The sequence below is a fragment of the Stereum hirsutum genome, assembly GCF_000264905.1.
Source record: "Stereum hirsutum FP-91666 SS1 unplaced genomic scaffold STEHIscaffold_9, whole genome shotgun sequence".
NCBI lineage: Eukaryota > Fungi > Basidiomycota > Agaricomycetes > Russulales > Stereaceae > Stereum > Stereum hirsutum.
This window is the reverse complement of record NW_006763139.1, coordinates 1,649,227-1,673,910: the sequence shown is the minus strand read 5'-3', so window position 1 is coordinate 1,673,910 and position 24,684 is coordinate 1,649,227. Positions and strand designations below refer to the sequence as shown.

Below are 24,684 nucleotides of genomic sequence, written 5' to 3'. Positions count from 1 at the left end.
TCATCTAAGCTCTTGTTCCATACGCCGTGTGGCGGTGGCGCGGCATCCTGTAACTTAGGATTTGGGTGTTTCGCTCAAAACCCGCTGAGCCCCGGCACGACGACAAAAATGCACGCAACATTCTATACATAATCTATACAACGGAGCAACAGACATAAGAAACCGAGAGACCAAGAAAATGGAACTAAGTTGATGGAGAAATCCGCCTATATAGTCACTGTATATCAGAAAGTCAGGGTGTGCGCCTTGCAGCGAAGGCCACCGAAAGACGTATGTACGTAGAGAGCGTGAAGCGGTATATGATACTTGTATACTGTAAAGTTCATGGGAAACTGGAGAGCGAACTCTGACCTTCGAGTTGGACGTAAGCGAGTCAATAAGTAAAGGAAGTAAGTACCAGGAGAGGATGGAGAGCAAGCAGGATTCTAGAGAGATCCAAAGAGAGAAGATGAATGTTCAAAACGAAAATGCTTCCATAAAGGAAGTAGGTTAATACGTCCCCGTATTTTGAGTATAGCTCGACCTATTCCAAGTAGCCTGCGTCGCCGCTTGCCTTCTAAGAGCCCACCTCCGAATGTAGAACGTGAGGGCAGCAATTCCAGCGACACCGAGAATAACGCCGATAGCGATCCCGGCCTTCGCGCCACCAGAAAGGCCGCCGCCACCATTATCGGACTGGGGGCTCGATGTGCTCGATGGTGATCCCGCGGACGTAGAGGTAGCAGGGTTTCCTCCATACGGCCAGTAGTCGCCACCTTCAGGCGGTACAATACAGGTGAGACCGTCCCCGTTGTCGATGCCGGTGAAGTCAGATTGAATGGTCGAGTCCGAGACATTGGAGGACCAGATGACGAAGGCGGCCGGTGTTGGCGTGGTCTCGTCGGTGCTGCAGTTAGGACCGCGGGAGCCGATGAAGGAGGTGTTGCCGAGGAGGCTGTTGTTCTCGATGGTGAAGTTGGCGGCAGATGTTATGGCCATGCCGTAGCCAAAGGCACCTGAGAACTACGGAGAAACTTGGATTAGCAGGGCTTCCAAGTGAAGAAGGTGCAGACGGACCAGGTTATCGTGCACATAAGCGCTGAAACTGAAGTTCGACCCATAGGTCTCACCGAACCACGTTCGTGGGCCTGTATGCAGGAATTAGCTACAATGGCGCACTATGCCCAGATGACTGCTCACCAATAGCGATACCGAGCCTGAAAATATGTCAGCCAGAAGCGCTCGGGAAAAAGGCAGGAAGACGACTCACTTGACAATGACATCGTCAATATTCTCTCCGTCCTTCTGGGTGGCTGAGTCCGAATCGGTAGCAAAGCCGCCCAAGACGGTGTTGTTGCGGACCACAACACCAGTATAGTTTCCACCCCATGGGTCGATATCGACCATGTTAATTCCGCCCAAGAGCGTATTCTAAGATCGCGCGTCAAGATAGCAAGATAGCATAAGTATGAGCGCAACATAAACAAAGATACGTGTTCATCATGACACTTACATTGACTACCCAGATTGTGTTATTCTGTACCAATGTGCCTGGTGACCCGAACAACACGATACCGCCGTCCGTAGGATTGTTGATCATGTTGTTCTGTACGAGGGAGTTCTGGCACGCCACACTGATCCCGTCTGCCCATTGCTGAAAGTTGTCCGATCCACAAGGGCCGATATCATTGTTCTGTACCGTGGCGTTATTGCACAAAAGGCCACCTTCGGCAATGTGGAGGCAGGACCAACTCCTAGGATCGAACGAGTGGACATACTCGATAAGCTGGTCGGAGTTTACACCACCAAACTCGATGTTTGCACCTACACGTTTTATGTGAGTATGCTAACATGACAAGGGGGAAGAGAAATGACGAAATAGGGCGTCTACATACCGCCGTTTGTGGGTGCGGCGCCAAGACGCGTGCCATTGATCTAGGGGGTGGGGATCGTGGGCTGAGTGAGCAAGCGCGAACAAGCGAGTGACATAGGCGCGACAGCACACACCTGGATGTTGCGCAACTTCACTCCACTGCAAGTGGAACAGGTGCCATCGACAGCAGTGGTGTGCCCTGTTCCGTCCGAGACTGGTCCATCCACGACAAGTGTGGCCCTGGTATCATCCGTAGGGTATCCGAGAGTGCTGATTTCTTGGTTGGGAAAGGCAAATAGGATGGGCGCCTGGAGAATGTATTGCTCGCTGGGGCAGAGTGACAAGACGTAGCCTTCGCTGGATGAATTGAGCGCAATGTTCTGGTTGTGAGGCAAGCTGGATTAGTACTTGACAACGGAAAGGATGACAAGTACCAACGCACCAGACGATCCGTGATATCACTAGCAGGATTTGGGTCTATGCAATCATCACGACGACTAAGGCTTGGACTAGCGCGCAAATCCTGAGTAAAATCAAGAGGGGAATTTGAATGACGGGACGCACCTCATTTTATCCTTTCTATCCAGACCAGAGAAGCGACTGTGGTTGTCCGAGAGAGAAGAACGATTTATCAAGTGCGAAGAAGATGAATGCACAGGTAAGAAAAGGTATGAAGCGAATAAAAAAGGGAAGAACAGGTCCAAAGGCGAACTTGAAAGAGAGCGTAGATTGATGAACATATTTAAGCTGTGAATGCGAAGCCCGCGTGCTTTACAGAGCAGAGATGAACCAGAACGGCAACGCCGAGCTACAAGGCCTGCCAAAGGAAAAAGGACGAGGCTGAGCGTGGTGTGTGTCGTCTGGACTCTGCCCAGTGGGATATTTGAAAGACGGGGAAGAGGTGCGGGGACCAGCCGCCACCGTGCTAACGGGATGAAGGACGCTGCCGACGTCCAGATAACACAAATCGGGATCAAAATATCTTTGTTACGTCTCCCTTTGCGACGACAACGTTGACGACGACGACGACGAATGAACTCGAACTCACCAGTCTACCTTTCTTTGCTGTCGAGTACACTGTTCGGCAGAGCGTCCAATGTCCAGCGGCCATCTATGGCCTTGCTTATCCTCGACTTATAGGACTGCCAGCATGACGGCATGAAATGGATAAGAATAGGACGCCACACCCAAGCCCCGCCAAGGTTCACAAACACTGCCTTTCCCTCCGAGCTGTCAAATATAATCAAAGGACGGTGCGCCGTGCACACATCAAGCCGGAACCACTCTCACGCCAGACATATCTGAACTCCTTGCGGGCAATCTATGTTCGCGGTAAATCCTACGAAGGCGACGATAGGCCCACTCAAAACACTCGAAAGCTCTCAACTCTACCGTGCTTTGACTACATAGAGGAAAGAGGAAAGGAACAGGTTCCTGGTCGGTCTGTCCTTACCGCAATATATTTCCAATCCTGATCGATCTTGGCATGCTTGTTACGCCACTTCAAAGCATGTCTGTGCCACCCGTGCAACTCTAAGCGACTCAAGGTGGCGAAGGTCCGTTACATTTGCGATGTAAGATAGGATATAGTTTACACAGCACTAGAATAGCGTATAGAGTGTACAGTACAGTATGAATCGACAATAAATTAGGTCCACAAAACAACAAAAGCAACCGTGTAAAGATCGTCTTCAAAGACGGCATGAGCTGTATACAGGAAGTGAAAACAAAAATCATGACAGCAAAGCCGATGGTCACAGTGATACATGTAGTCCGATGACGAAGTGTGTCGTACATCCAATGAAGATAAAGATATCCAGAAATAGAGGTGCATCTAGCAACATCCTCACCTGCCCAGCTTACCAAACCTCCCTCCGCTCGTTCATCGAATCTGGTGGCGACCCAACCGAATCCGTGCCGTCCCAAGTACTTCCTCCCATATCACTGCGCTTCCTGATATGCATTGACTGCTCGCTGAGACTAGTCTGTACCTTCGGTCCCTGGGCGCTCGGTACACCCATCACCATCCTCGAGCCCAATGCTGAGAAGTCCAATACGTGCCCGATCTTGAAGTTGTCTGTGCTCCAAATACGGTGACAGATTGAGTTTTGGGCCATCCCATTAGCTGGTGTGTATGGTGCAGAGGGATAAGGTGAAGGTAGAGGGGCGCGTAGCCATATTCGCAGTCGATGGGATGCTCCGCGTGGTGTTGAGTGGATAGGGATGGTACTATCAATAGAATGACATGTAAGGCGGGTCAGTAACGCATCTAAAATGAAAGAGGGACAGATAACGCAACTATATGACGAATTGGACGTTCTGAGGGCTGCATGATTCCAGTCGGACCAGGAAGTCTGAGAACAGCACGCGGCCAACGCCCTCGGCATCGTATTCAAGGCTCAAACTCCATACTGAATTTGTTACTGGCTTCCACCTAGGTATACAACTGCTTAGCAGGATTAAACATAAGTACGATGCAGGAAGAGGCATACCGGACTATCATCTCTACAAGTGCTCGCCCGATGACTGTGCGATATACTTGTGCTTCCTAGTAAGTCAACAATCACCCATGCCGGAATGATGAGTTCCTGTCTTAGACTACACGACTGGATAGACAGGCGCACCTGGGTCGTACTTCTTAGTCTAGCAAACATAGCTATTCATCCATTTTAGGGAATTGATCAGCTGTATCCCGCTCGCGGTAGCAACTCATGTGAAACTGACCATGCTCGATAGAGAAGAAGTCTGGATCCCGTCCCACCCATAGTCGGTCCTCGGAAAATATTCGATGGTCAACTTCATTCCCTCGAAGCCATACCCGCAAAGACCATAGGCATCCCTGGGGAAGACATGGCCGCGGGGGAAACATGCTGCATCACAGTGAGTATAAGCGAGAAATTGGATCCATCAAGGGATAGCTCACAAAACAGCGAATCGGAGGTCTCGGGGGCTGATGGCGAGCTTCATGGGCACTGGCTGACATAGTGGTCTCTCAACGCATCTAACAGTGGTGAAGGGCATGAGCATACTGCGATGTGAGTTTGAGTGCTGACTGACCCTGTTTTCAAGGAGAGGAAGATGATGTACTGTTGTGGCGCATGGTCCGGTGCAGGTTCAACGCTGCACAGTTGAATAGTCAGCTTCGCCAGAGAGCGCACGCAAGGTATGACGCACGATATGATGAAGTGGATTTCAGCAGAGCCAGCGGTGAGTGTGTAGGTGAAGACCGTCTTCTCAACATCCCCACCGGCAGTGGCGAGACTACAGACCAGAGTCATGATTCCATCAACTACGATTCAAGAATCCGCGGGTCATAATACGCACCTGTCTATAGATTGTGTTGAGAAATGTCTCGCGGCAGCAGGTGCTCTCCGTTTTCCATTACTCTTGCTGTTCCTGTTAAACGCGCTTTGAGAACATAGAAACAACAAACCAAGAGCCTGAACATACAATCCTAGAGGCCACAAGCTTGTTCCCGGAGGTGTGGCGGCACGAGCACCGGTCGGTGTGTAGGCAGGCGATGGATCATCAAACTGACCAGCGTACATGAGAAGACAATCTGTGATGCCAACGGGTTCGACGTGGTTTGGAAAGGTCTAATCCGCTGGGTTTATGTACGTATGAGTTGACCGCAAGAGAACAGAAAACCCGCTTGCAATGACACCCGACGCCTGTATGTTTCCGGCACTGCCATCCTCTTCCCAGGCCCTCGTCTCACGCGCTCGACCACGCCGGGATCTAATCTTATCTCGCTCTACGTCCCGACGCGTATCGCGTCTGAGTTTGGCGCGGACCTGCGCGGACCCAAACCACGTCCGTTCGTTCTTCATGCTCGCCGTTACCCGGCCTCTCTGTCGACGGCTCGGCCTACACAGAGCACTTGGTGTTTCTCATGGTCGATATTACTCGACCTACAAGGATGATCCACGCTGGCCTGGTTGGCAGCTCGTGGTAGGAATCGAAGTACACGCACAAATAAAGTCGCGATTAAAACTCTTTTCCCGTACGCTCTACATGCCCTCTCCTATCACAATATTCCTTTACTGGCTGTACGCATCGTTGACGCCCACAACTACTGAAAATTTCAGACACATGGACATCGGCCCCGGGACTTGCACCCAATACCCGAGTGTCATTGTACGATGCCGCATTTCCCGGAACACTGCCAGTAAATCTGCTCGCTTCCGCCACCAGATTGCTTCCATTCATGAAGAGCATCGCACCTGACGCACCATGTTCTTCCTTCTTCTTCTCTATGCCTCAACCTCATAGCTTCTCAATCCAAAATGCGTTGAGCTAGCGCTGCGGACTTCGATTGCTCTCAACGCTGATGTGCATAGCCGGTCAACATTCGACCGTAAACACTATTTTTATGCGGATTTACCTGCGGGATACCAAATCACCCAACGTTATTGTGCGTCACTGGCTTCGTTCACTCTCGACGACGTCCATTGATTTACGTTGGTTGCGCTTGGGTACAACACAGCACCGATTGCGACCGGCGGATACCTCAAGCTACCCGAGCGGAATATCCTGGTCGGTATCGAGCAGCTTCAACTAGAACAGGTAAGTTCTCCCGAGGTTCTGGCATCTTAGGTGTTTTTGTTCAACTTCGATTTTTTCGAACTGCTTATGGCCAGGACACAGGAAAATCGACGTTCGATCCACGACATCGAATATCTAATATTGACCTTAACAGAGCTGGAACAGGTCTAATGGAAATCGTGTCCAAGCCCGACATGCGGTTCGTCTTCTGCACATGCTCTGTCATCTACTATCCCCGCCTCTCTTCCCGCCATTCGTTGAGCTTGAAGTCTAATTAAGTCGACTGCGGTCGATGGTGTTTTGTCACTGACCATTTTTTGTGGCACGGCACATTGTATAGGTCTCCGGAAGAAGCTGGTGAGTACGTGCGGACACTACAGGCATTGCTTAGGTCCGTGGGCTCGAGCGACGGTAACATGGAGAACGTAGGTGCGATGCGCTGCTTCTACAACTGTTTGACGCTGAGTTCTGGATTCTACGTCATCAGGGTTCTCTCCGGTGCGATGTGAACGTCTCCGTAAATCGTCCGGGCGCTCCTCCTGGCACCCGCTGCGAAATTAAGAACCTGAATAGCGTGAAATTTACGATGGTCGCTATCAGTTCGTCAATCTCTCCTAATATGTCTATACGTTCCCTCATGTTCTCTGCGCTGAACGCATCCAGCGACCGAGGCCGATCGTCACATCTCACTGCTAGAGAACGGTCAACACGTCCTGCAAGAGACCCGCGGCTTCAATGAAGAATCAGGTCTCACCTTCACCCTCCGAAACAAAGAAGATGCCCCCGACTACCGCTACATGCCCGACCCCAACTTACCCCCTCTCATCATTCCCTCAGTATGTCTCATCTCAACATCGCTTCAGCTTCACGATTTAAGTAATACGGTGGCTAGGAATATGTCTCAAACCTTCGCGCGTCTATGCCCGAGCTTCCAGAGCAGACTCGAGCGAGGTTACAAGCCCAGGGTTTGAGCCAGCGCGATACCGACGTCCTTATGGCCGTGGACTCTGGGCGTGAGGTAGGATATGACGGCGAGCATGGGGAGGGCGCTGTCGCGTATTTCGATGCGTTATCGACTGGTCGAGATCCTAAAGTTGTTGTGAACTGGTGAGCAACACCCCTCGAGTCATCGTACCTTGTGCGACGAGCTGATTCGGCATCTATCTTTGTCGCGGCTCCGCTGCATCCCCATACCCTTTCATCCCTCATCCCGACGCTTGTACGCGTCTCACTCGGACCATTTGATGTAGGATGACACATGAACTATTGGGCCAGCTAGCGGCCAGGAAGGAGACTTTCAAAGACAACTGCGTCACGGTCGAGCAGATGGGAGACCTAGTAGACATGATCCAGATCGGCAAGATGACTGGTCAGTCGCCCTCTCCTTCTACTTTTCCTGGGATCCTAGGATGTCCCCTATTAATCATCACCGCTCACTCTTATTCACATCTCGTCTCACCTGTCCCTATATTTCTCTGCCCTTACCCCTGATATGACCTGCTCCTATTGCTTGACTGTGCTAGGCACATCGGGCAAAACTCTGCTCCGCCACATGCTCGAACACCGCTCTACCGAGACACCGTCCCAGCTCGCACAACAGCTCTCCCTCGTAGCGTTCGGTGCCGCAGACGAGGCAGAAGCCTTTTTGGCAGGGCTGTGTAAGGAGGCTATCGAAGCGTTGCCGGAGGAGGCTGCGAAGGTGAGGGATGGGCACATGAAGGTGGTTAATACGCTGGTGGGGCGGGTGATGCGGTCGAGTAGAGGGAGAGCCGATGCGAAGCATGTGAGGGAGAGAATGATTGAGATGTTAGGTGTGGAATGAGCAGATTTTGATCATTACTCAGGATATGCCATCTCAGAGTTCACCGTCCAAGTCGTTCGTGGTACCACGAAGCGGGGATCTGGCCGGTATATCAAACAAGGTACAGCCACAGCAACATAAGATAGCGCAAGGGTCAGAGCAATAGTGATTCTTTAAATACAGTATGTACACGAAGAGCAAGGGGCAAGGGGTAACCTATCCAGACCAGCATTCCAGGGGTAAAATTAGATGAAGTGTTCGAGAAAAGTATCATCAATCCCTCTCAATCCCCACCACGATGCGGTTGACAATATCTTCTTCCTGCTCTTTCGCCTTCAACCTCCTTTCCTTCAACCTCTCAAGACCACCCTGAATACTCTTGATATGTACTTCCACGGGTATCCTCTCGCCGACCAATTCAGGTGCTGCCACCCTCTCCCTCAAATCCTCCATATCGTCGCTCATCGATTGCAATGTCTGTAGTGCGGCCACCACGTGTGCCAACGCCCTCTGCCTATACGCTCCCAAATTCTTCAACAAATCCAAATGCGTGTCCACATGCCTCAATTCGTTCTTGTTACCTCCCAGCATGGTCCACAGGCTGGCGAGGATCTCGGCCCTTTCGGAGGTGAGGGAGGAGTCTTCACGCGTCACTAGTTCGTAGAGTGTGGCGAGGCGCTGTTCAAGTTTTTCGAGCGCCTGGAGAGAAACTTCGCCTTCGAGGATGAGGCGGTTCATGTTGACGGATAGGGTGTTCATGGCTTCGGTGAAAGTACCCATGACAACTGCTGTAGAGGGGGCACTGGAGAAGGGCCATAACGAGAGTCCTGTTGACTTGGAGTTGGCAGCTTCTATAGCGTGAAGTGCATAATCATTGACCGCGAGGACACTGAAATGACGATAGTCATGGATCTGTCAGAATGACTTTATCCTCTCGGCGAGAACAAGAAAAAACAAATAACTGACTTGTCGACTGCTCCGCCAACCTTCGAGCTGAACCTCGTCAAGCCTCTCCCAGCTTTCCTCGCATCTTCTACGAAGTCTCCCAAGGACGCCGCCAACATGTCCCTACTTTTCAGCTCACTGACTCGCACCAGCGTAGCCAAGTCCGATGTAGCCATCTCCGCCTTCTTGATCTCCAGAGCGAGCCCGGGGCCATCGACCGCCTCCTCTAACAAAGTCTCGAAGCTCTTGCTTTGAACATTCATCAACCTCGGGTAATCAGCCCATTTGGGAAGGGCCTGGACAGGTTGTCCGTCTTGAGAAAGTGTGGCGGGTGATGGGAATATTGATGGTGGAGGGGCGCAGATAAAGCCAAAGCCTGGTACAACGCAGAGTGGTGAAAGGGTGGTGCGAATTGTCTGGGAGATCTGTGATACGATCAAGCTGAGGATGAAGAGGACGATCGCGATGGCGGCCGGCCATTTCAGCAAGACAATGCATATCCTCCCTACATCCCATAGAAGAAACTTGAGCCCAGATATCGCCGTCCTCGCAGAATTATGTCGAACTTCCTCCCAGTCGACCAATGGTTCGCGGGGAGCACGCGATGATCGCGGTGTAGATTCTCCAGAACTGGGGATTGTTGAACTCTTCAACCTTTGTTGTGGTCGTTTTTGGGCGGCGACAGTGACTCCGGGTGCGCGCCGTTTTCTAGGTGAGGTCGCATTGGACCGTGGTTGTCCTGCTGGGCTCGAGGAACGGGCGAAATGTTCCACATTGCTCGAGCTCGTGACATCCTCCCAAGTTTCATCACCATCGTCCGACATGAAGGGCATTGAGGTGCGACGTCTATCAAGCTGTGTCATGGACGTATTCAAGAGCCAGGGTGATACCAACGAATAATGTGCAGCGAGTGGGGGAGGAGTGGAGTGGTAGATGGGAAGAGCAGAGAGATACGAGCCGATCAACCCCAGCAAAAGAACATGCTGCATTCGGCTGTTGTGTCACCACACCAACACCGCACCGACGCGACGCGACTTGCGCCACGCATGACAAATACACGTTTCCCCTGTGGCCCACGCTTTACCCGCGTTCTCAGTGTCGAAATCTTCATACGAGGTTTTATTACCGATTTTATGGTATACCGATGCATACATGTCGACATGGATCAATATTAAACCACGCTTCAATCCTCGTAATTATGTCTTGTAGAAGGAGAGAAATCACAACGTGAGATAGCAGGGAGTTAGAACAGTACCACTAAGTACAGTATATACACAACCAGCAAAGGGTAAGACAAGCAATTCCTGCCAGCTCAAGGAGAGCATTCCAGTGGTAGAACAAAACAAAGTTAGATAACAACTAACCAAGGACCATTCTCGACTCAAGCCCTCTCAACCCCCACCACAATTCGATCCGCGATTTCCTCTTGTGTCCTCTTTGCCTTCAACCTATTGCCCTCTAATCTCTTTAGTCCATTTTGAATAGCCTTGATATGCACCTCCACCGGTATATTGTCCCCTATCCACTCCGGAGCTGCCACCCTGTCCCTCAAGTCCCGCATGTCCTCATCCATTGCCTGCAGCGCCTGCGATGCCGCTACAATATGCGCCAGCGCCCTAGTCCTATATGCCCCCATATTCTTCAATAGATTCAAATGCTTGTCCACGGTCCTTAGCTCCTTCTTGTTACCTCCAACCATGGTCCACAGATCGGCAAGGATGTTAGCCTTTTCGCCGGAGAGGTCAGAGTTCTCGCGCGCGACGATGTCGTGCAGCGTTTCGAGCGTCTCTTCGAGGACTTCTAGCGTTTGACGGGAACTTTCGGCCTCCCTTACGATACGCTCCATGTTGATGGAGAAGGAATGCATCGCGTCGTTGAAACTGCTCGTGACGACGTCGGTGGAAGCTTTATTGAACGGCCATACGGAAAGCCCTGTAGGTTTGGATCTAGCAGCCTCGATGGCATGGAGCGCGTAATCATTGACTGCAAGGACACTTGGGTTACGATGAATGTGTCAGAGCGATTCGCCTGGGGAACCGAAAGAAAAGAAGACAAAGGGAAACCGACTCACTTATCAACCGCTCCGCCAACTCTCGCATTAAACCTCGTCAAACTCCTCCCGGCCTTTCGAGCATCCTCGACAAATTGTACCAAAGTCGCAGCCAAGCGATCCTTGCTCTTTAAATCGCTAACCCGCACCAGCATAATCAGGTCTGACGTCGCCATCTCCGCATTCTTGATCTCCAGCGCGAGCCCGGGTCCATCTACAGACTCCTCCAACAAGGTTTCGAATGCCTTGCCCTGCACGTTCATCAGCCCCGGATAGTCAGCTCGCTGGGGACGGCTCTGGACAGGGGTGCCACCTTGGGTGAGTGGCGCCGGCGATGGGAGTTGCGAGGCATCAGGGGAGCAGATAAAGCCGAGACCCGGAACGATGCAGAAGGGTGAAAGGGTGGTGCGAATGGCTTGGGAGATCTGCACCACGATCATGGCAAGGAGAAAAAATACGATGGCAATGACGATAGGCCACTTGAGCAAAATAATGCACATCCTCCCAATATCCCATATAAACTTAAGGCTAGATACCATTGTCCTTGACAGTGTATGCTGGACCTCTTCCCAGTCGAAAAGTGGTTCTCGAGGCGCACGCGTCAGCTGTGACGGGATTTCAACTGAATTAGCGATCGTTGGGATGTTCACCCTTTGTTGTGGTCGTTTTTGTGTGGCAGCGAAGATAGTACGTTCTCCCTGTACGCGTCGTTTTCTGGATGCTGCGACGTTAGACCGTGATGATCCTGCGGGGCTCAAAGATTGGGCGACGTGCACCGTATTGTTCGAGCTCCCAACGTCCTCCCATCCGTCATCGCCGATGTTCGATCTGGGCTGTATTATACGACGTTTGCCGCGAAGTGCTTGTGTCATGACCCTAGTTTAAAGGTGGTGTTAGGTTGAGTGTGGACGTGCAGGCAGCGGGGAAGAATGGCAGATACGGTAGATGGTGGAGATGAAGGTGAACGTCAAAGACCAACGACGGCCGAGGCGCGGCACGCGACACATCTGGCGCCACACACGAGCAAACACGTTTCCCCTGTGGCCCCATGATCACGACGGAGTCGCCACATTAACATCCTCAGCTGGGATCTTCTGACGAATAATTACGGGCACTTCATCGACGCAAGTCTACTTTGATTCCCAAACTGTATCCTGTATATATCGTACAATATTGGCATACATAGACACTCTTCAGACCAGAATCTTCGCAGCCAGGAACTCAGTCCACTCCTTCTCACCCCATGAGCTTGAAATTTCGTTCGCAACAAGCCCATCCCAGAGCACGGTAGGAGAGACATGAATCCCGTTTTGCCTCGAGAATTTGACTTTTATGATGACACCAGTCAGTTTAGTAGCACGCACTGGATAATCGATTCTAGCTTGAATAACTCACTAGTGTATTTCAAGTCGTCAGTGACAGCAACCCCGCCGTTAGGGGAGCTCTTCAGCTTGAGCGCCTCTTTGAATGCATCAACCTTATCGGCGGGGATTACTTCAGCGGCGAGTGCGGCGAGCTTCTCTCGGATTTGGAGAGGAGTCAAAGTCGAGGCCGGGATGTCGAAGAATTCCTCCTGCCTTTCGAAGAGCTGTTCAAGCACATACCAGCAGTGAGAATGTGTTGATTTGGGGGAGAGTTCACGCAGAAAACATACGCGCACGGAGAAAGGCCAATAAAATTCCGGCGCGACACGAGCCACCTGGAAACGATTGTCAAGGATATGACGGATAAGTAGGTGAGCTGCAGCATACCGCCAGACCAGCTTCGTGAGTGTAGGTGGATGTAGCATGCCACGGCTGGACTTGCGGCCTGATAATGACTTTGACATGTCCGTCATATTTTCCACCAGGACCCAACAGTGGCTTCAGGACATTATCAATGGACCGCGCCAACTTTGCGCTGCGTAGACCATGATGGTAAATCAACCCTCCCGGAGGCTACATCTACGCTTACCTAAACGGACAGACATAGTCAACTGGGCGGATAAATAACCCTTAGATCATCCATAATAACGGAGTTGTAACAAGTTGGACGATGATACTCACGGAAGATGTCAAGCGTGTGAGGGGCGCGGACGGTGCCCGCGACGTTCAAGCTGCGAAGAGAGGGTTGGAGTGCCATACTGTAACAGTATGCTTGGGTTACGATTGGGATTTATGAGAGAGATGAGCGAGGATCTGTGCTTTATATGCCCACAGACTGACGCATTTGATATCCTCATCTAAACCATGATTAACGTCATCCTGAGTGCCACACTTGCGGCAGAACAGCCGAACGCCGACCGACGCGGGCCACGATTCCAACATAGTTTATTGTCTTCCGCGCCACCCGTCGTTCTCGTATCTTATTCTCTACCACCATGCCCATGTCGTACACACAGTTCTTGACCCAAGTTGCGACTGCTCTGCATGAAGAGGACGGTCTCACATTAGCGTTTCTCATTCGGCCTACAAGTCCACACGGGAAGGATCTCGTTAAAGAGTTCCGGAATCCAACAGTGCGCCGTATCCTGCCCGCCTGATGTACCTCTAAACTAACATACTTCTTCTCCGGCCACCTTGACCAGCGACAAAACCTCTCTCGATATGAGGGAACGATTGACAGTCCGTGGGATGAAATTAGCATTCAGTACGTGTTAGTGACCTCGCATGTCGCGAGGCAACGTTACGCGGACGCGTACAAGGAACACACGAGTCTTGTGAAGTGAGTCCGCTATAGTAAGTATATCATCTACTACCATCTCTCCAACTTCTATTCTATCACTAGCTTGTTCCTGCGCTTCTTCGCAAATAACAGTGGATGGACACTACCTGCTCTCTTCGCCATTCTTCGTGACTTGAGGGATCTAGCATTCGATGTGGGTGGTCTAGGAATCGTCGCATGTTATTTCCTTGATTTGATTCGCTACGTATGCAGGCAGACGTGCAAGCAAGAGACGCATCACAAAAGAGCGAGTGCATGGAAGACGCGGCCAGAATTATTTCCAAAGCTTTCAGTAACTGCGTTACAGATAGGTTGCTGAGCCCCATTTATATCCCTTCGATCAGGGGTTGAGTCTATGCTTTCTCTCAGAACCTCACCCATCGGGATGTCTCGTAAATGGGGTATCTACTACGTCGTTGGCTTGATCATGAAGAGTTACTTTCGTGTAAGTGATGTCTCACCCTTGGATTCCCGGCCCACTTAGCTGTTCTACTTTTCCTAGATCCGACGCATATCGCTTTCGAAGAACATTTTACGCGCACTACAAGCCAATCCAGATATACCGCCTTTGTCCGAATATCCAAAAGCGCACCAAGTAAGCCCTCTCGCTGCCTGAGGAGTCTTGACTCACCACAGGCATAAGGTCACGTACAGATACTACCTGGGCATGCTAAGTTTCTTGAACGAAGACTACGCCAAAGTATGTTTACTACCTACCAATACGACTTCACCCACCACAGCTGATCATATCTCCATACAGTCTGAACAGGAACTGACCCTTGCTTTTTACAACTGCCACATCGAGGCTCGTAACAACCGAGAGTGCGCCCTTGTCTCCCCGCTGTTGGCTGTCCTACTCCTGACAGCTGTACCTCTACTGACTCAATCTCTGTCACGACTATACAGACGTATTCTGACTTATCTGATCCCTTTGCGGATACTTCGTGGTCACTTGCCCTCCCGAGAGCTGTTGGACAAATTCCCCGTGCTGGACGAGCTGTACACTCCATTCATCGACCCGATCCGACGCGGCGACATCAAGGCATTCGACACCGCGCTCGACAAATGGGAAAGGCGACTCGTCGATCTAAACCTCTGGCTGACTCTCGAAAGAGGCAGAGAGCTCTGCATACGAGGGCTGTTCCGACGCGTGTAGGTGTCGTATTCCTATTCTTAGGCAGCTTTCTTTTCCTAGCATAAACCGCCTCCGTTGCTGTTCTTCTGACTGACTCATTCGTCTACCCAGGTGGGTCGCATCGTCACAGAGCACCCGTATACCAGTGTCACTCTTTCATTCAGCGCTCCAGATGTCCGGCATGGACGTGCCGATCGAAGAAGCGGAGTGCCTTGTCGCAAACATGATCTACAAGGGCTATCTGAAGGGCTATATTTCTCATGAACGACAGATGGTGGTGTTGGCCAAAGCCGCAGCGTTTCCTCGCTTGGCGGATCGTCCGACACCTTTCGCTCTCTACTGAGTGCCCAATGTGAAATGTATGTACAAATGATCCTCTTTCATATCGAGATTTGTGTGGGCACAGCTGTGCCGAAGTTCGAAAAGGAATATTTGTTTGCTGTGCCCCATCGAAATCATTTCCAAAAGCGCATGAGGCCCCTTGAGGATTGTTCCAGGATGCTGACCTCCGACCGTATCGTGAAGGCAAGACGACTCTAGCGGGGCCTGCATTACTGCCGTACGGTGTAATGCTTACCTCGACACGCCGCACGAGGGTTGCGATGGTCAACAGCTGTGGCAGTTTGCAAATGCCCAACGGGCCCCGTTGCTATACAAAAATTTCCATTGCATTTGGCAACATGGCGGGAGAATGTTTTGCCCTTTGTTGCCCCGCGTGTCAAAAATGTAGCCGCACGCTTGGACCAGTCGAGTCCGCTCTTTGTTCTTTCTCAGAACCCTATAAAAGGCATCGGCATTCCCTCTCTTCTTGTTCCACAGCCCCACGACAGCCTCGACTCCTCCACCGAAACTCTACTCTCTTCCAACTCTGCACTCAACATCTATCGCAATGGGAAACTCGACGTCTCGTCCATCTTCGCCCTCCAGTAGTAGTCGTCGCCTCGATAGAAAGGACAGTTTCAGCGGACTGAGCCAGTTTTCGACGGCGTCCGCCACTACTCTAGTCAATAGCAACGACCACGGCGCCTTAAAACGCGCCCCGACGTACCGATCCCACCAGACAACCTTCACCAGCAGCTCAGACTCGAAGCATCCCCTCAACGACTTCATCACTGAGGACGATCCCAAAGTCCCAGATACCAAGGCCTGGGAGTCGCGCTCTACATTTTCCCGGTCCTCTTCTTCTTTTAATCCTCACGGATCCGAACATCCCCCGCCTTATGACGACTCCGCAAGGAAAAGCCAGATTCAGGAGGAACAAAGGTGACGCTGCCGTAATCTTGTCGAGACACTGCGCGAACGTTATTGATGATTGCTTTGTCCATTTAGGGTGTCCTGTATGAGTGAAAAGGACCAGTTGAGTATACTGCGACAGTACGATACCGTGATATTACTTGACGACTCCGGCTCCATGGCAGATTATGGCCGGTGGGAAGAGGTAAGCACTCACAGTAATGCAGAGATGGTCTTCGTCAACGACTGACTCATCTTCCTTTTTTTTCTTTTTGAAGGCGAAGAAGGCACTCTCCGATCTTGCAGCTGTAGCCGGGAAATACGATACTGATGGCATCGAAATATGTTTCATCAACAGTATGAAGCACGGGAAGCATATCAAAGTACGTCTTCGGCGAAGCAATTCACCATCCTTAGATTTTTACTCTGTTCACCTGCAGCTCGCAAAAGACGTCGAATCGCTTCTTGGGTCGATGAGACCGAATGGATTGACCTTCATCGGAGAGAGATTGGAGGAAATATTGCGTCAATATAGCGACAGCCTTGACAACATCTTGGGAAATCGGCTGGGTAACATGGAGCAGGCTCGCCTTCAGAGGATAAAGCCGATCAACATCATCATTATCACCGATGGAATACCTTGTGAGTTCATAAACCTTGTGGCATATGTCTAATACTCTCATGACTGACCTATCTGCACCTCACTTTCTTTAGCTGACGAACCACAGGAATGTATTGACTTTTTTGCGAGAGAATTTGACAGAAAGAAATACCCGCTTACTCAGGTGCGTCTCTTAGCAGAACAAGTAGGGGTATTCGAATGGGCTGACACCGTCGTTTCTGTTAAGGTTGGGATACAATTCGTTCAGATCGGAAACGACAAGGGCGCTACGGAATACTTGGAGAAACTTGACGGCGATCTGCAGAAGTTGAAAGAACATCGAGTACGTGATAATCATCTTTTATTCTCAACTGAGCAGCTTTTTGAACGGGTCTCCTGTATAGGACATGGTTGACACTACGCCCTACAAGCCCAAGAAGGGAAAGCTCTCTGAGGAAAGGCTAAGGAAGATCATGCTCGGGGGGATTCTTCGACGAATCGATCGCCAGCATCAGATAGAAGTGGGGGGGACAAAGGGAAGAAGGATGGGCGCTCGAGACCTCGAAGGTTTCGCGGCATGGTAAGAGTGGGTCTTGCCAGGTTCAAACTCTCTACTTCTGCGGTGGTGCATCTCGGCGGCGAGGACTCTGGGTGTATTCAATTAAGTCTTGGTACAGTATGGGTAGCATCGCTTACCGCTGGTAATGTCACCTTGTACTCAGAGCTTCATGTTAGATAGCTGTATCAAGTAGAACCTTCGTATAAATTTCCTTCTTCGATCAATAAAGTCTAATCGTCTCACAGCGTCGAGTTTATGGCTCGCTCAACAAGAGAACTGGTCGATGAGTCACGGAGTAAACTATTTGTTATGCCCAGTCTGATTCAGATGCTGTCAGGTTTTCAGTGCGGGTAGCTGGCCGAGTTGCGCTCGGCAGCCTCTTGTCTACAGCATCTACTTATTATCCCAAAGAGCTGCTTCGAGAGAAAGATAAGACTCGAGCACAGGGATATCAGACGGAGCAGTTCAGAGAATTCTCGCGTTTTCTACGCTCCTCTCTGGGGCGATGCAACTCTTGTAAGTTATTCGCGTCCGCGTTGGTCGAATGACTTTCGCTGGAGGCCGAGGTCGCGCCAGTTGTCTGGAGCGGGTTCCTTGAAGAGAAGCCCCGTCTACAACCTTTGGGTGACTGAAATAACAATTCAGAAAGGCTGTTCCGAGCTGCATATTGTGGTGGCGCTCTGTCAACGTGGCGCCTCGGAAGAGGAAGAGAGACCCCTTGTTGTCGTTGTTCGAGAGAAAGGCCCATTCCAACTTATCGCTTCTGCAAAGTCAGTACAAATGACTATCACCGTGACAGCGCGTCTACCACAACAGAACGGTCAAGTACTGTAGCACAACAGCTAGGATTGGGCACAGTGAGAGGGCTTGTTAGTTCTAGGTTGAAGCTGTCCCCCACTGCAGACATACCGCGGGCGATGCTTCCTAGAAGATGGAAGGCGATACAATCTGATATAGGTTGTTCTATTTACTTGTTCTGGAGGGCTTGATTGCTATATAAATAATAACTGATCGTATTCTTGCATATATAGGTTCTGCCAGTAGCGAGTTACGATTCCCTACTACGCGTCGGTATCCATCTGAGAGGCTTTGGCAACCTTCAGCGCCCCAGGACTTTCCAACGACGCTCTTCTCTGCAAACCACATTCGATTCACATTACTATGGGCAGCTCATCTTCCCGCTTATTGCGCCGTTCAAGTCGCCAGCGTGTTGGCAAGGGCAGCAGTGGGGACCACGAGGCACACAAGGAGCATCAGGCCTTCGTCGCCGATTCGAAGTCTGGGATTGAAGATCTCATGTCTAAGGAAGATACCAATGTCCAGGGCGTGGGCGGTTCGAAGGGATCACATCTTCATAGTCCGTCTCAAGGATGCTCCTCCAACGTGCCACAGGAAACAGAATGGTCCGAGCCACCACCATCTTATACCGAGATCTACAATTCTCGCAAGAAAAACTATGATACTCTCAAGTGAAGTTGTCATGATCGATTTATACTCTACGAATATTGATGACAAGCTTCCATTTTCACGAAGCAGGAGGCCCATGCGCCAGGACAGCATACGTAGGGCATTGGATATCTTGCGTGACTTCGACACTGTGATTATCGTTGACGATTCGGAGTCCATGTCGTGGGAGAATCGCTGGCAGGAGGCAGGCCTCCTTTTAATAGTTCTTGGGCGTTTCAATGGAAAACTGATCAGGCTTGTCTTGACAGACCGAAAGTGCCCTCGGTACACTGGCGGACGTAGCTTCGCAGTACGACACCGATGGAATAACGATCTGTTTCCTGAACAGCAGAGTGCGCAAGGATGATGTTACAGTATGTCTCCCTTCCTATGCGTGATTACGCGCTCCCAACGATATGGCATTCGCAGAGCTCGCAGCAAATAATGGAGGCTTTCAGTGAAGTAACGCCGCAGGGTGCGACACCCATGGAGTCAAGATTGCAGCAAGTACTGCGTGAATACTTCCAGAAATTGAGGGTTGCACTTGAAGTTGGCGGAATGGAGAATGTCCAGAGGACCATAAAACCTGTCAACTACCTCGTCCTTACGGATGGGGAGCCTTGTGGGTTGATCGTCCGGTGTCGACCATCCCCTTACTGACCGTCACCTTGTTTGCTCTTTTTGCAGCGGATGATCCTTTGGCGGTGATCAGGCGTTATGCCCAAGAACTGGAAGACCATCACTATCCAATGACGCAGGTACTTGCTTTTGTATTATTCGCATGGAGATGCGACTCACCTGGTATCCAAGGTTGGCATTCAATTTGTGCAGATTGGCAGAGACAAAGCTGCCACAGAGTACTTAACAAAACTGGACAATGATCAACAGGATCCAAATCTCAGACTGAGTCGAGTTAGTCGTCACAGTTCTATTTCCTGAAAACCCTCGGCAGCTAAACCAACTTCGTTCAGGACATAGTCGACACCACACCCTTCGTCGGACAACTCAATGCCTCAATGCTCACGAAGATCATGCTCGGTGGAATTCATCGACGAGTGGACGTGGATGGTGCAAGGGCTGTCACCTAAGGCCTGTGGTCGTTACAGCCATCCACAACTAAGTTGACAAGTTCGAGCGTAGGGTACCCTTCTCAGTCTTCTTGAAATATCAGCGCTGTAGTGGTCTATGGACGTTGAACGCTTTCTCTTGTTGTTCATTTATCTCTCCCATGATGAGCAGATGTCGAGTCGCTGCTTTATCGCAAGAGTACTCCAATGGAGAAGAGTCGTGATCAAACGCTTATGTGTAATATAGTCGCCTGCACGTATTTCTTTGTTGTTCCTAAGAATTCCAGTCTTCTAATGCAAACGCGAATACACCAAACGCCGAAGCAGCCTCCGACGCCCCACCTGCCAGACTTTCAACCCCTCTCCTGACGAACCTGACGAGCCCTTCCAACTCCGAAGACATCTTATCAATCCGAGTCCCGAATCCTTCCTCCGCAAATGATCCTGACGCTGAGGCCATGGTGAACGAAGACTCAGGGCCAGCCCCTTGTAAGAGGTCTTCATCTTCGTCCTCGTCTTCAGAGCTTGAGCTCTCATGTAGATCGTGTCTGGAATCGAAGAAACTAACGACGTTCCTACGTTGTCTACGTTGCCGACGGCTGCGATGACGGGTCCGATTAGTGGTAAGTGATGGGCGGGAAATATCGTGCGTGACGTCGCCGGCGAATGCGACAAAGCAGTCATTGAAGTAGAGGCTCATGTCGAGAATTGACAGAATTGACCGTAGCAAAGCTGACGTCTGTTTCGTCAATGAGTAAGGCGTATGTTGAGACGGCATCAGCTGACCAACCTTGGCTTGCAGCAGACATCGGCCCTCAAGCTTGTTGAGACTGGCGATTTGATTAGCGGTTTAAAAGGTAGGGAAGCTCGGATCAACGCACTGATCGTCATGCAGTTTGATCATCTCATCAAGAGACTTGGCTTTGCGCAACGACGCGTGAAACTTGAGCAGCTGTGCATGCAGAACCTGATAATTCCAGTATAAGTAGGGTAACGCTCAGATGGCTAGAATGTATCAATCACTCACATGTGTCGCGATGAAATCGAACAGGGTGCTGAACCATATCATTAGGACTGCCCGGATTCAAATGCGGAGGAAAAGTGTTGCTCACTTCACAAACCAGGACAACTTGCTTCTCATTGCATAGAAGAGCTTCAGGTCTCCTGCATTATGGTCCACCGAAACAACTCCCTTCACTAATATGCGATCAAGGACACTCTGGGCTCGCCTGATCTGGAGCATGAAGACGAGTATCGATCCATATACTTGGATCGTTTTGGGGCCAAAAATATACGTCAAAGGGAACGGGGCTGCATACTCGACAGATAATCCGTCTAGCGCTTTTACGGTCCCGGTGGCCGATCTTTCTCGTGATCCACGATAAGAGAGCCGCACGAGCGATGAATCTATCCACCTATTTGTACGTGTGTCGGTGATGTCGCGAAAGGCGCTATTGAGGAAGTGGAAGTCCGTCCATGTTTGTTGACCGTCCATCTATGACCCGACATAAACGGTAAGCCACCTCAATGGAACATAAAGTAGCTCAGAACATGCCTTAGCAAATAAGACATCAGCAAAATGAGACATTGCATCTCCCTTCCTCATGAGGTACAAATCCTCGATGGCAGTGAGGTGAAGCCACAGATCACATTCGTCTCCGACGACCTGCGCAACCTGAGCGGAGACCGGCTGGCAACGCTCTCTCAACTTCTCATGAACCACATGTTCCAGCTCGTCCGGCGATATCGACTTCACTCCAAGTCCTTGGGCAGCTTTTTCCAGTAGTTCATGGAACATGGGCCACCGGGTGTCGGATTGGGGGAGGCCTTCCGTGACCAATGGTACATCTAGGGCACGTAGCAACCCAATCGCCTTGCCCGCACTGAGTACCAGGGGGGCGATATGTACCAAGAAGTTCGGCAATGAATCGCGACTGACGTGTTCCCCTTCGTCGAAGTGGTTGCGAATCATGAAACCCTCGGTCCAGAAGTCTGGATCCATAAGTGTGAGCTCGTTATCCTCAATGAAGAACTCGTCGTCTAGGGATGCGTAGTTTTGTAGTCCACGTCTCAACGACGGGTCTTGGACCGGCATGCCGTCTCTCAACCACCGACCGACCATTGTCCACACCGGTTCGGTTGCCTCCACAAATATACGCATGAGGGCGTCAGATGTGATAATGTCGCCCATTGAGATGTACTCTTGAACAGAGAGTAGGAGTGTGTCGAGGAAGAGAGTGGTCACTGATGAGGGCGCCATACGAGCAGGCAGCTCTGCGAGCGTCCATACTTCGGCTTCGGGGTCAGCAGATCGGGATGTACGGCGTAAAACCCTCCTAAGAACGTCCAACAAAACGGGGAACGTATTGGAGAAGGTGTCCCGGATGGATTTTTCGAGGCTTAGGAGGCTAACGACGAGCACATCTCCCAGTCCTGCACGAGCGAGACATAGCTGTTCTTCTTTCTGAGCACACCAGGCTTCGAAAGCATGGAGTTCGCGGTCCAATGATTCGGACAAGGCCTCCAGAGTGCGGGTGATACGGCGACTGTACCCAGACAGGTGAGAAGCATGAGGTGTAGCGATGTCTACCACCTGCGATGCTTTGGATGTGATGCAAGCAGTGAACTTTCGCAAATGCTCCACAGTCGTAGCCGTCCGAGCGAAAGATTCCAGGATGGATACTTGCGAGGTAAGAGTGAGATGGACCAGACGGGGGGCGTCATGAGGTCGCTGTAAGTCGGTTGAGCACACGAACACAAATGACTTAGGGATGCCTGACCGTGTATGAGAACTTAGTCTTCTCATGATACGTCCACTTCAAAAGTAGATTCTTCCGTCCTTGAAGCGCCATCAAAACCTCCCGCATGGCGTCATGTTCGTGGATATATCTCTGATCCTTGAGTTACGTTTCAGCCCATCGAGAATATAGGTCAGGAGACTTACGTCTTTTCCAGGACTGTCTATTTGCAACGTCGGGTGCTCAGCCAAGGCGTAAGTCATGGATGGACCTGGAAGATATTTCGGATCAGTATCTGTTAAGTCAGTTGGATGGGTGAGTATTACCAAGTGTGGCAGCATCTCCCAGATCGAAAGGCGCGGTTAGGGAAGTATCTGTCCGCCAATCGGCCCTAAAGTATTGCCTATCTTGAAGTTCCTCTACGTCTCGACGATGGGAATACGGATCATGAAGGATAGGCAAATTTCCGTTGCTTGCATCAAGTGCCACTGGTGATGGAGGCTCTGGGCAAAAGGGTGACTCGAGCGAGGACTGAGACCGTTCAAGATCCTGAAACTCGTCGGAGCCCAGGGGCGAGAGTGGCGGCGTGCTTTCGATGCTGTGGGTTTCCCACCCCTCTACGGTGCTTCCAGGAGGTAAGCCATATACTCCTTCCCAATGTTCACCCTCGAATGGCTCCTCAGCGAGGATATCTTTCCAAGTCAAGGTAGCCGGTGGCGGTGGAGGATTGCGAGTATTTGCGAGACTTTGTGAAGCATGATCCAAAGCTGCCTGAGATGGCGGTTGCGCAAGTTGCAGCTACTTTACTGATTCAGTCGAATGCACAAGATCGGAAAGAGTGAAACGACTGCACCAATAACCGGACATGATCCGGAAGATGGGATAGCTGCATTGGGGGGCAATAAATTTTCGGGCCAGTGAACTAAGTGACGAAATGACTTGCCTGAATCTCCTGGTCAAGGTCCTTGGTCTCTTCCAAGTGGTTTTTCAGTCTTGCGTAGGATGTTTCTAAGGCATCAGCTAAAGTGTCTTGAGAGTTGATACGAGCCTTTCGAGCATGACTAGCCCTCCATCAATTGCATTCAAGTTAAGTAGACCTCCGCACATACCCCTTGATTTGTCTGTCTATAGCACTCGGGTCTGCGCTGGGACCGGCCTTGACAGCGTAGTCCAAGTTGGTGGTCACAAAGTCGAGAGCAATACGAAAGTTGTCCTCGTCATTTTCCGTTGATAGACCAGTGACGTTGGTAATCAATGTTTGTCCTAAAGCGAGAAGCGCATTGTATCTAGCGGTATTCGCGCGCGTCGACAGACGAGAAAAAGGTCTTTGGGAAATGCGAGATATTGGTCGTGTCACGGAGGCTGATGAAGATGGCCTGTTCGTGGAAAAGCTAGATCCAGGTCGAACTGATGCGCTAGACGAGGGTCTGATAGGTGCGGTAGTGGGAGGTCGATTAGAGGATGCGCTCGTGGGTGGTCTATCAGGAAGACTGGGTATCGATGCCGAACGTGAACGTCGCATTGCCGTTGTTTTGATATAGGCGATGAAAATCAGACAGATGGAATTGTTGTGGACCGATGAAGCGTGGTTACAGCACAAACGTCGAGCGGATACTGAAAATGAAGGTTGCCACAAGAGAACAGATGGTGGTCGGAAAACAAGGAGCTTGCGCCACAGACGCGTCGCGTCGCGTCGCGTCGGAGCCCCGAGTCTGGCTCTCCCTGGCTCTCCTTTCACCTTTAACCAATGGGCCAATATTTCGATCATGCCATATCCCAGGATTCTTGTGTCTGTTACCGTCCTGCACCCTCTCGATCCAACGACTGGTGGCCATTCAAGCATAGCCTGAGGGCGTGCCGAAATTCCTAGTTGACAAAGGCCGGCGGCGGACATCCGTCTCCGGCGAAGAAAAGCTTATCTACCCCACCAAATACCACTCGCTTGGGTGTCCTGTTCTCAAGGCTGAGGGGTATTATACGCTCACTCACTGCTCTAGGTCGCAGACATT

At 50.9% G+C, this 24,684-nt stretch overlaps 10 protein-coding genes across 10 annotated transcripts; 4 read left to right on the top strand and 6 right to left on the bottom strand.

Annotated features, from left to right (window-relative positions):
• Window positions 1-148: 148 nt before the first annotated feature.
• Window positions 149-2,998, bottom strand: STEHIDRAFT_122621 (uncharacterized protein). The gene is made up of 9 exons (XM_007305617.1): window positions 2,417-2,998; window positions 2,295-2,361; window positions 1,987-2,232; window positions 1,875-1,914; window positions 1,493-1,803; window positions 1,250-1,410; window positions 1,180-1,196; window positions 1,057-1,127; window positions 149-1,002 (listed from the first exon to the last, which is right to left on the bottom strand). The coding sequence occupies exons 1-9, from the start codon at window positions 2,419-2,421 to the stop codon at window positions 490-492; spliced, it is 1,431 nt and encodes a 476-aa protein (XP_007305679.1). The 5' UTR covers window positions 2,422-2,998; the 3' UTR covers window positions 149-489.
• Window positions 2,999-3,402: 404 nt separating this feature from the next.
• STEHIDRAFT_99384 (uncharacterized protein) lies at window positions 3,403-5,477 on the bottom strand. The gene is made up of 10 exons (XM_007305616.1): window positions 5,303-5,477; window positions 5,177-5,248; window positions 5,027-5,113; window positions 4,910-4,972; window positions 4,776-4,853; window positions 4,577-4,722; window positions 4,477-4,508; window positions 4,345-4,400; window positions 4,152-4,286; window positions 3,403-4,081 (listed from the first exon to the last, which is right to left on the bottom strand). Exons 1-10 carry the CDS (start codon window positions 5,398-5,400, stop codon window positions 3,712-3,714), a joined length of 1,137 nt encoding a protein of 378 aa, XP_007305678.1. The 5' UTR covers window positions 5,401-5,477; the 3' UTR covers window positions 3,403-3,711.
• A 192-nt stretch (window positions 5,478-5,669) lies between these two features.
• Window positions 5,670-8,316, top strand: STEHIDRAFT_81235 (glutamyl-tRNA amidotransferase). The gene is made up of 11 exons (XM_007305247.1): window positions 5,670-5,855; window positions 5,941-6,020; window positions 6,125-6,266; window positions 6,339-6,418; window positions 6,493-6,596; window positions 6,738-6,822; window positions 6,885-6,996; window positions 7,061-7,233; window positions 7,290-7,504; window positions 7,648-7,766; window positions 7,921-8,316. The coding sequence occupies exons 1-11, from the start codon at window positions 5,681-5,683 to the stop codon at window positions 8,217-8,219; spliced, it is 1,584 nt and encodes a 527-aa protein (XP_007305309.1). The 5' UTR covers window positions 5,670-5,680; the 3' UTR covers window positions 8,220-8,316.
• A 155-nt stretch (window positions 8,317-8,471) lies between these two features.
• Window positions 8,472-9,967, bottom strand: STEHIDRAFT_59584 (uncharacterized protein; the record flags this gene model as incomplete). Its single annotated transcript, XM_007305155.1, has 2 exons — window positions 8,472-9,087; window positions 9,165-9,967. The coding sequence occupies 2 exons, from the start codon at window positions 9,965-9,967 to the stop codon at window positions 8,472-8,474; spliced, it is 1,419 nt and encodes a 472-aa protein (XP_007305217.1).
• Window positions 9,968-10,343: 376 nt separating this feature from the next.
• Window positions 10,344-12,120, bottom strand: STEHIDRAFT_122617 (uncharacterized protein). The gene is made up of 2 exons (XM_007305615.1): window positions 11,215-12,120; window positions 10,344-11,137 (listed from the first exon to the last, which is right to left on the bottom strand). Exons 1-2 carry the CDS (start codon window positions 12,063-12,065, stop codon window positions 10,525-10,527), a joined length of 1,464 nt encoding a protein of 487 aa, XP_007305677.1. The 5' UTR covers window positions 12,066-12,120; the 3' UTR covers window positions 10,344-10,524.
• Window positions 12,121-12,303: 183 nt separating this feature from the next.
• Window positions 12,304-13,314, bottom strand: STEHIDRAFT_81225 (uncharacterized protein; the record flags this gene model as incomplete). Its single annotated transcript, XM_007305246.1, has 6 exons — window positions 12,304-12,520; window positions 12,589-12,781; window positions 12,848-12,892; window positions 12,945-13,092; window positions 13,147-13,168; window positions 13,239-13,314. The coding sequence occupies 6 exons, from the start codon at window positions 13,312-13,314 to the stop codon at window positions 12,387-12,389; spliced, it is 618 nt and encodes a 205-aa protein (XP_007305308.1). The 3' UTR covers window positions 12,304-12,386.
• A 236-nt stretch (window positions 13,315-13,550) lies between these two features.
• Window positions 13,551-15,884, top strand: STEHIDRAFT_99370 (uncharacterized protein; the record flags this gene model as incomplete). The annotated part of the gene is made up of 10 exons (XM_007305614.1): window positions 13,551-13,690; window positions 13,760-13,896; window positions 13,960-14,050; window positions 14,110-14,207; window positions 14,266-14,341; window positions 14,399-14,491; window positions 14,540-14,596; window positions 14,657-14,718; window positions 14,803-15,048; window positions 15,143-15,884. Coding segments are annotated over 10 exons (1,232 nt in total), but the record flags the coding sequence as incomplete, so codon positions are not given.
• Window positions 15,885-16,358: 474 nt separating this feature from the next.
• Window positions 16,359-17,645, top strand: STEHIDRAFT_148001 (uncharacterized protein). Its single transcript, XM_007305613.1, has 6 exons — window positions 16,359-16,469; window positions 16,543-16,647; window positions 16,705-16,906; window positions 16,979-17,049; window positions 17,113-17,208; window positions 17,270-17,645. The coding sequence occupies exons 1-6, from the start codon at window positions 16,371-16,373 to the stop codon at window positions 17,447-17,449; spliced, it is 753 nt and encodes a 250-aa protein (XP_007305675.1). The 5' UTR covers window positions 16,359-16,370; the 3' UTR covers window positions 17,450-17,645.
• An 882-nt stretch (window positions 17,646-18,527) lies between these two features.
• Window positions 18,528-19,959, top strand: STEHIDRAFT_99366 (uncharacterized protein; the record flags this gene model as incomplete). The annotated part of the gene is made up of 7 exons (XM_007305612.1): window positions 18,528-18,893; window positions 18,961-19,075; window positions 19,140-19,244; window positions 19,300-19,492; window positions 19,558-19,628; window positions 19,681-19,782; window positions 19,842-19,959. Exons 1-7 carry the CDS (start codon window positions 18,586-18,588, stop codon window positions 19,956-19,958), a joined length of 1,011 nt encoding a protein of 336 aa, XP_007305674.1. The 5' UTR covers window positions 18,528-18,585.
• A 252-nt stretch (window positions 19,960-20,211) lies between these two features.
• STEHIDRAFT_148000 (uncharacterized protein) lies at window positions 20,212-24,510 on the bottom strand (the record flags this gene model as incomplete). The annotated part of the gene is made up of 14 exons (XM_007305611.1): window positions 20,212-20,676; window positions 20,728-20,767; window positions 20,819-20,904; window positions 20,965-20,992; window positions 21,050-21,090; window positions 21,136-21,432; window positions 21,493-22,668; window positions 22,718-22,828; window positions 22,882-22,946; window positions 23,002-23,473; window positions 23,529-23,561; window positions 23,619-23,736; window positions 23,785-23,938; window positions 24,414-24,510. The coding sequence occupies 14 exons, from the start codon at window positions 24,508-24,510 to the stop codon at window positions 20,212-20,214; spliced, it is 3,183 nt and encodes a 1,060-aa protein (XP_007305673.1).
• Between the last annotated feature and the right edge of the window lie 174 nt (window positions 24,511-24,684).

Bases quoted from the DNA above. Each gene is read 5' to 3' on its own strand.
- STEHIDRAFT_122621 (XM_007305617.1), bottom strand. The intron at 1,915-1,986 runs GTGTGTGCTGTC...CCCACCCCCTAG, and splicing joins TGAAGTTGCGCAACATCCAG to ATCAATGGCACGCGTCTTGG. The intron at 1,003-1,056 runs GTCCGTCTGCAC...GTTTCTCCGTAG, and splicing joins CTTATGTGCACGATAACCTG to TTCTCAGGTGCCTTTGGCTA.
- STEHIDRAFT_99384 (XM_007305616.1), bottom strand. From the start codon at position 5,400: ATGTACGCTGGTCAGTTTGATGATCCATCGCCTGCCTACACACCGACC. The intron at 5,249-5,302 runs GTATGTTCAGGC...CGCGTTTAACAG, and splicing joins AGCTTGTGGCCTCTAGGATT to GAACAGCAAGAGTAATGGAA. The intron at 4,287-4,344 runs GTATGCCTCTTC...TTGTATACCTAG, and splicing joins CTTGTAGAGATGATAGTCCG to GTGGAAGCCAGTAACAAATT.
- STEHIDRAFT_81235 (XM_007305247.1), top strand. From the start codon at position 5,681: ATGCTCGCCGTTACCCGGCCTCTCTGTCGACGGCTCGGCCTACACAGA. The intron at 5,856-5,940 runs GTACGCTCTACA...TGAAAATTTCAG, and splicing joins GCGATTAAAACTCTTTTCCC to ACACATGGACATCGGCCCCG. The intron at 7,234-7,289 runs GTATGTCTCATC...TACGGTGGCTAG, and splicing joins CCCCTCTCATCATTCCCTCA to GAATATGTCTCAAACCTTCG.
- STEHIDRAFT_122617 (XM_007305615.1), bottom strand. From the start codon at position 12,065: ATGACACAAGCACTTCGCGGCAAACGTCGTATAATACAGCCCAGATCG. The intron at 11,138-11,214 runs GTGAGTCGGTTT...TCGTAACCCAAG, and splicing joins GTTGGCGGAGCGGTTGATAA to TGTCCTTGCAGTCAATGATT.
- STEHIDRAFT_148001 (XM_007305613.1), top strand. From the start codon at position 16,371: ATGAGTGAAAAGGACCAGTTGAGTATACTGCGACAGTACGATACCGTG. The intron at 16,907-16,978 runs GTGAGTTCATAA...CACTTTCTTTAG, and splicing joins TATCACCGATGGAATACCTT to CTGACGAACCACAGGAATGT. The intron at 17,050-17,112 runs GTGCGTCTCTTA...GTTTCTGTTAAG, and splicing joins AGAAATACCCGCTTACTCAG to GTTGGGATACAATTCGTTCA.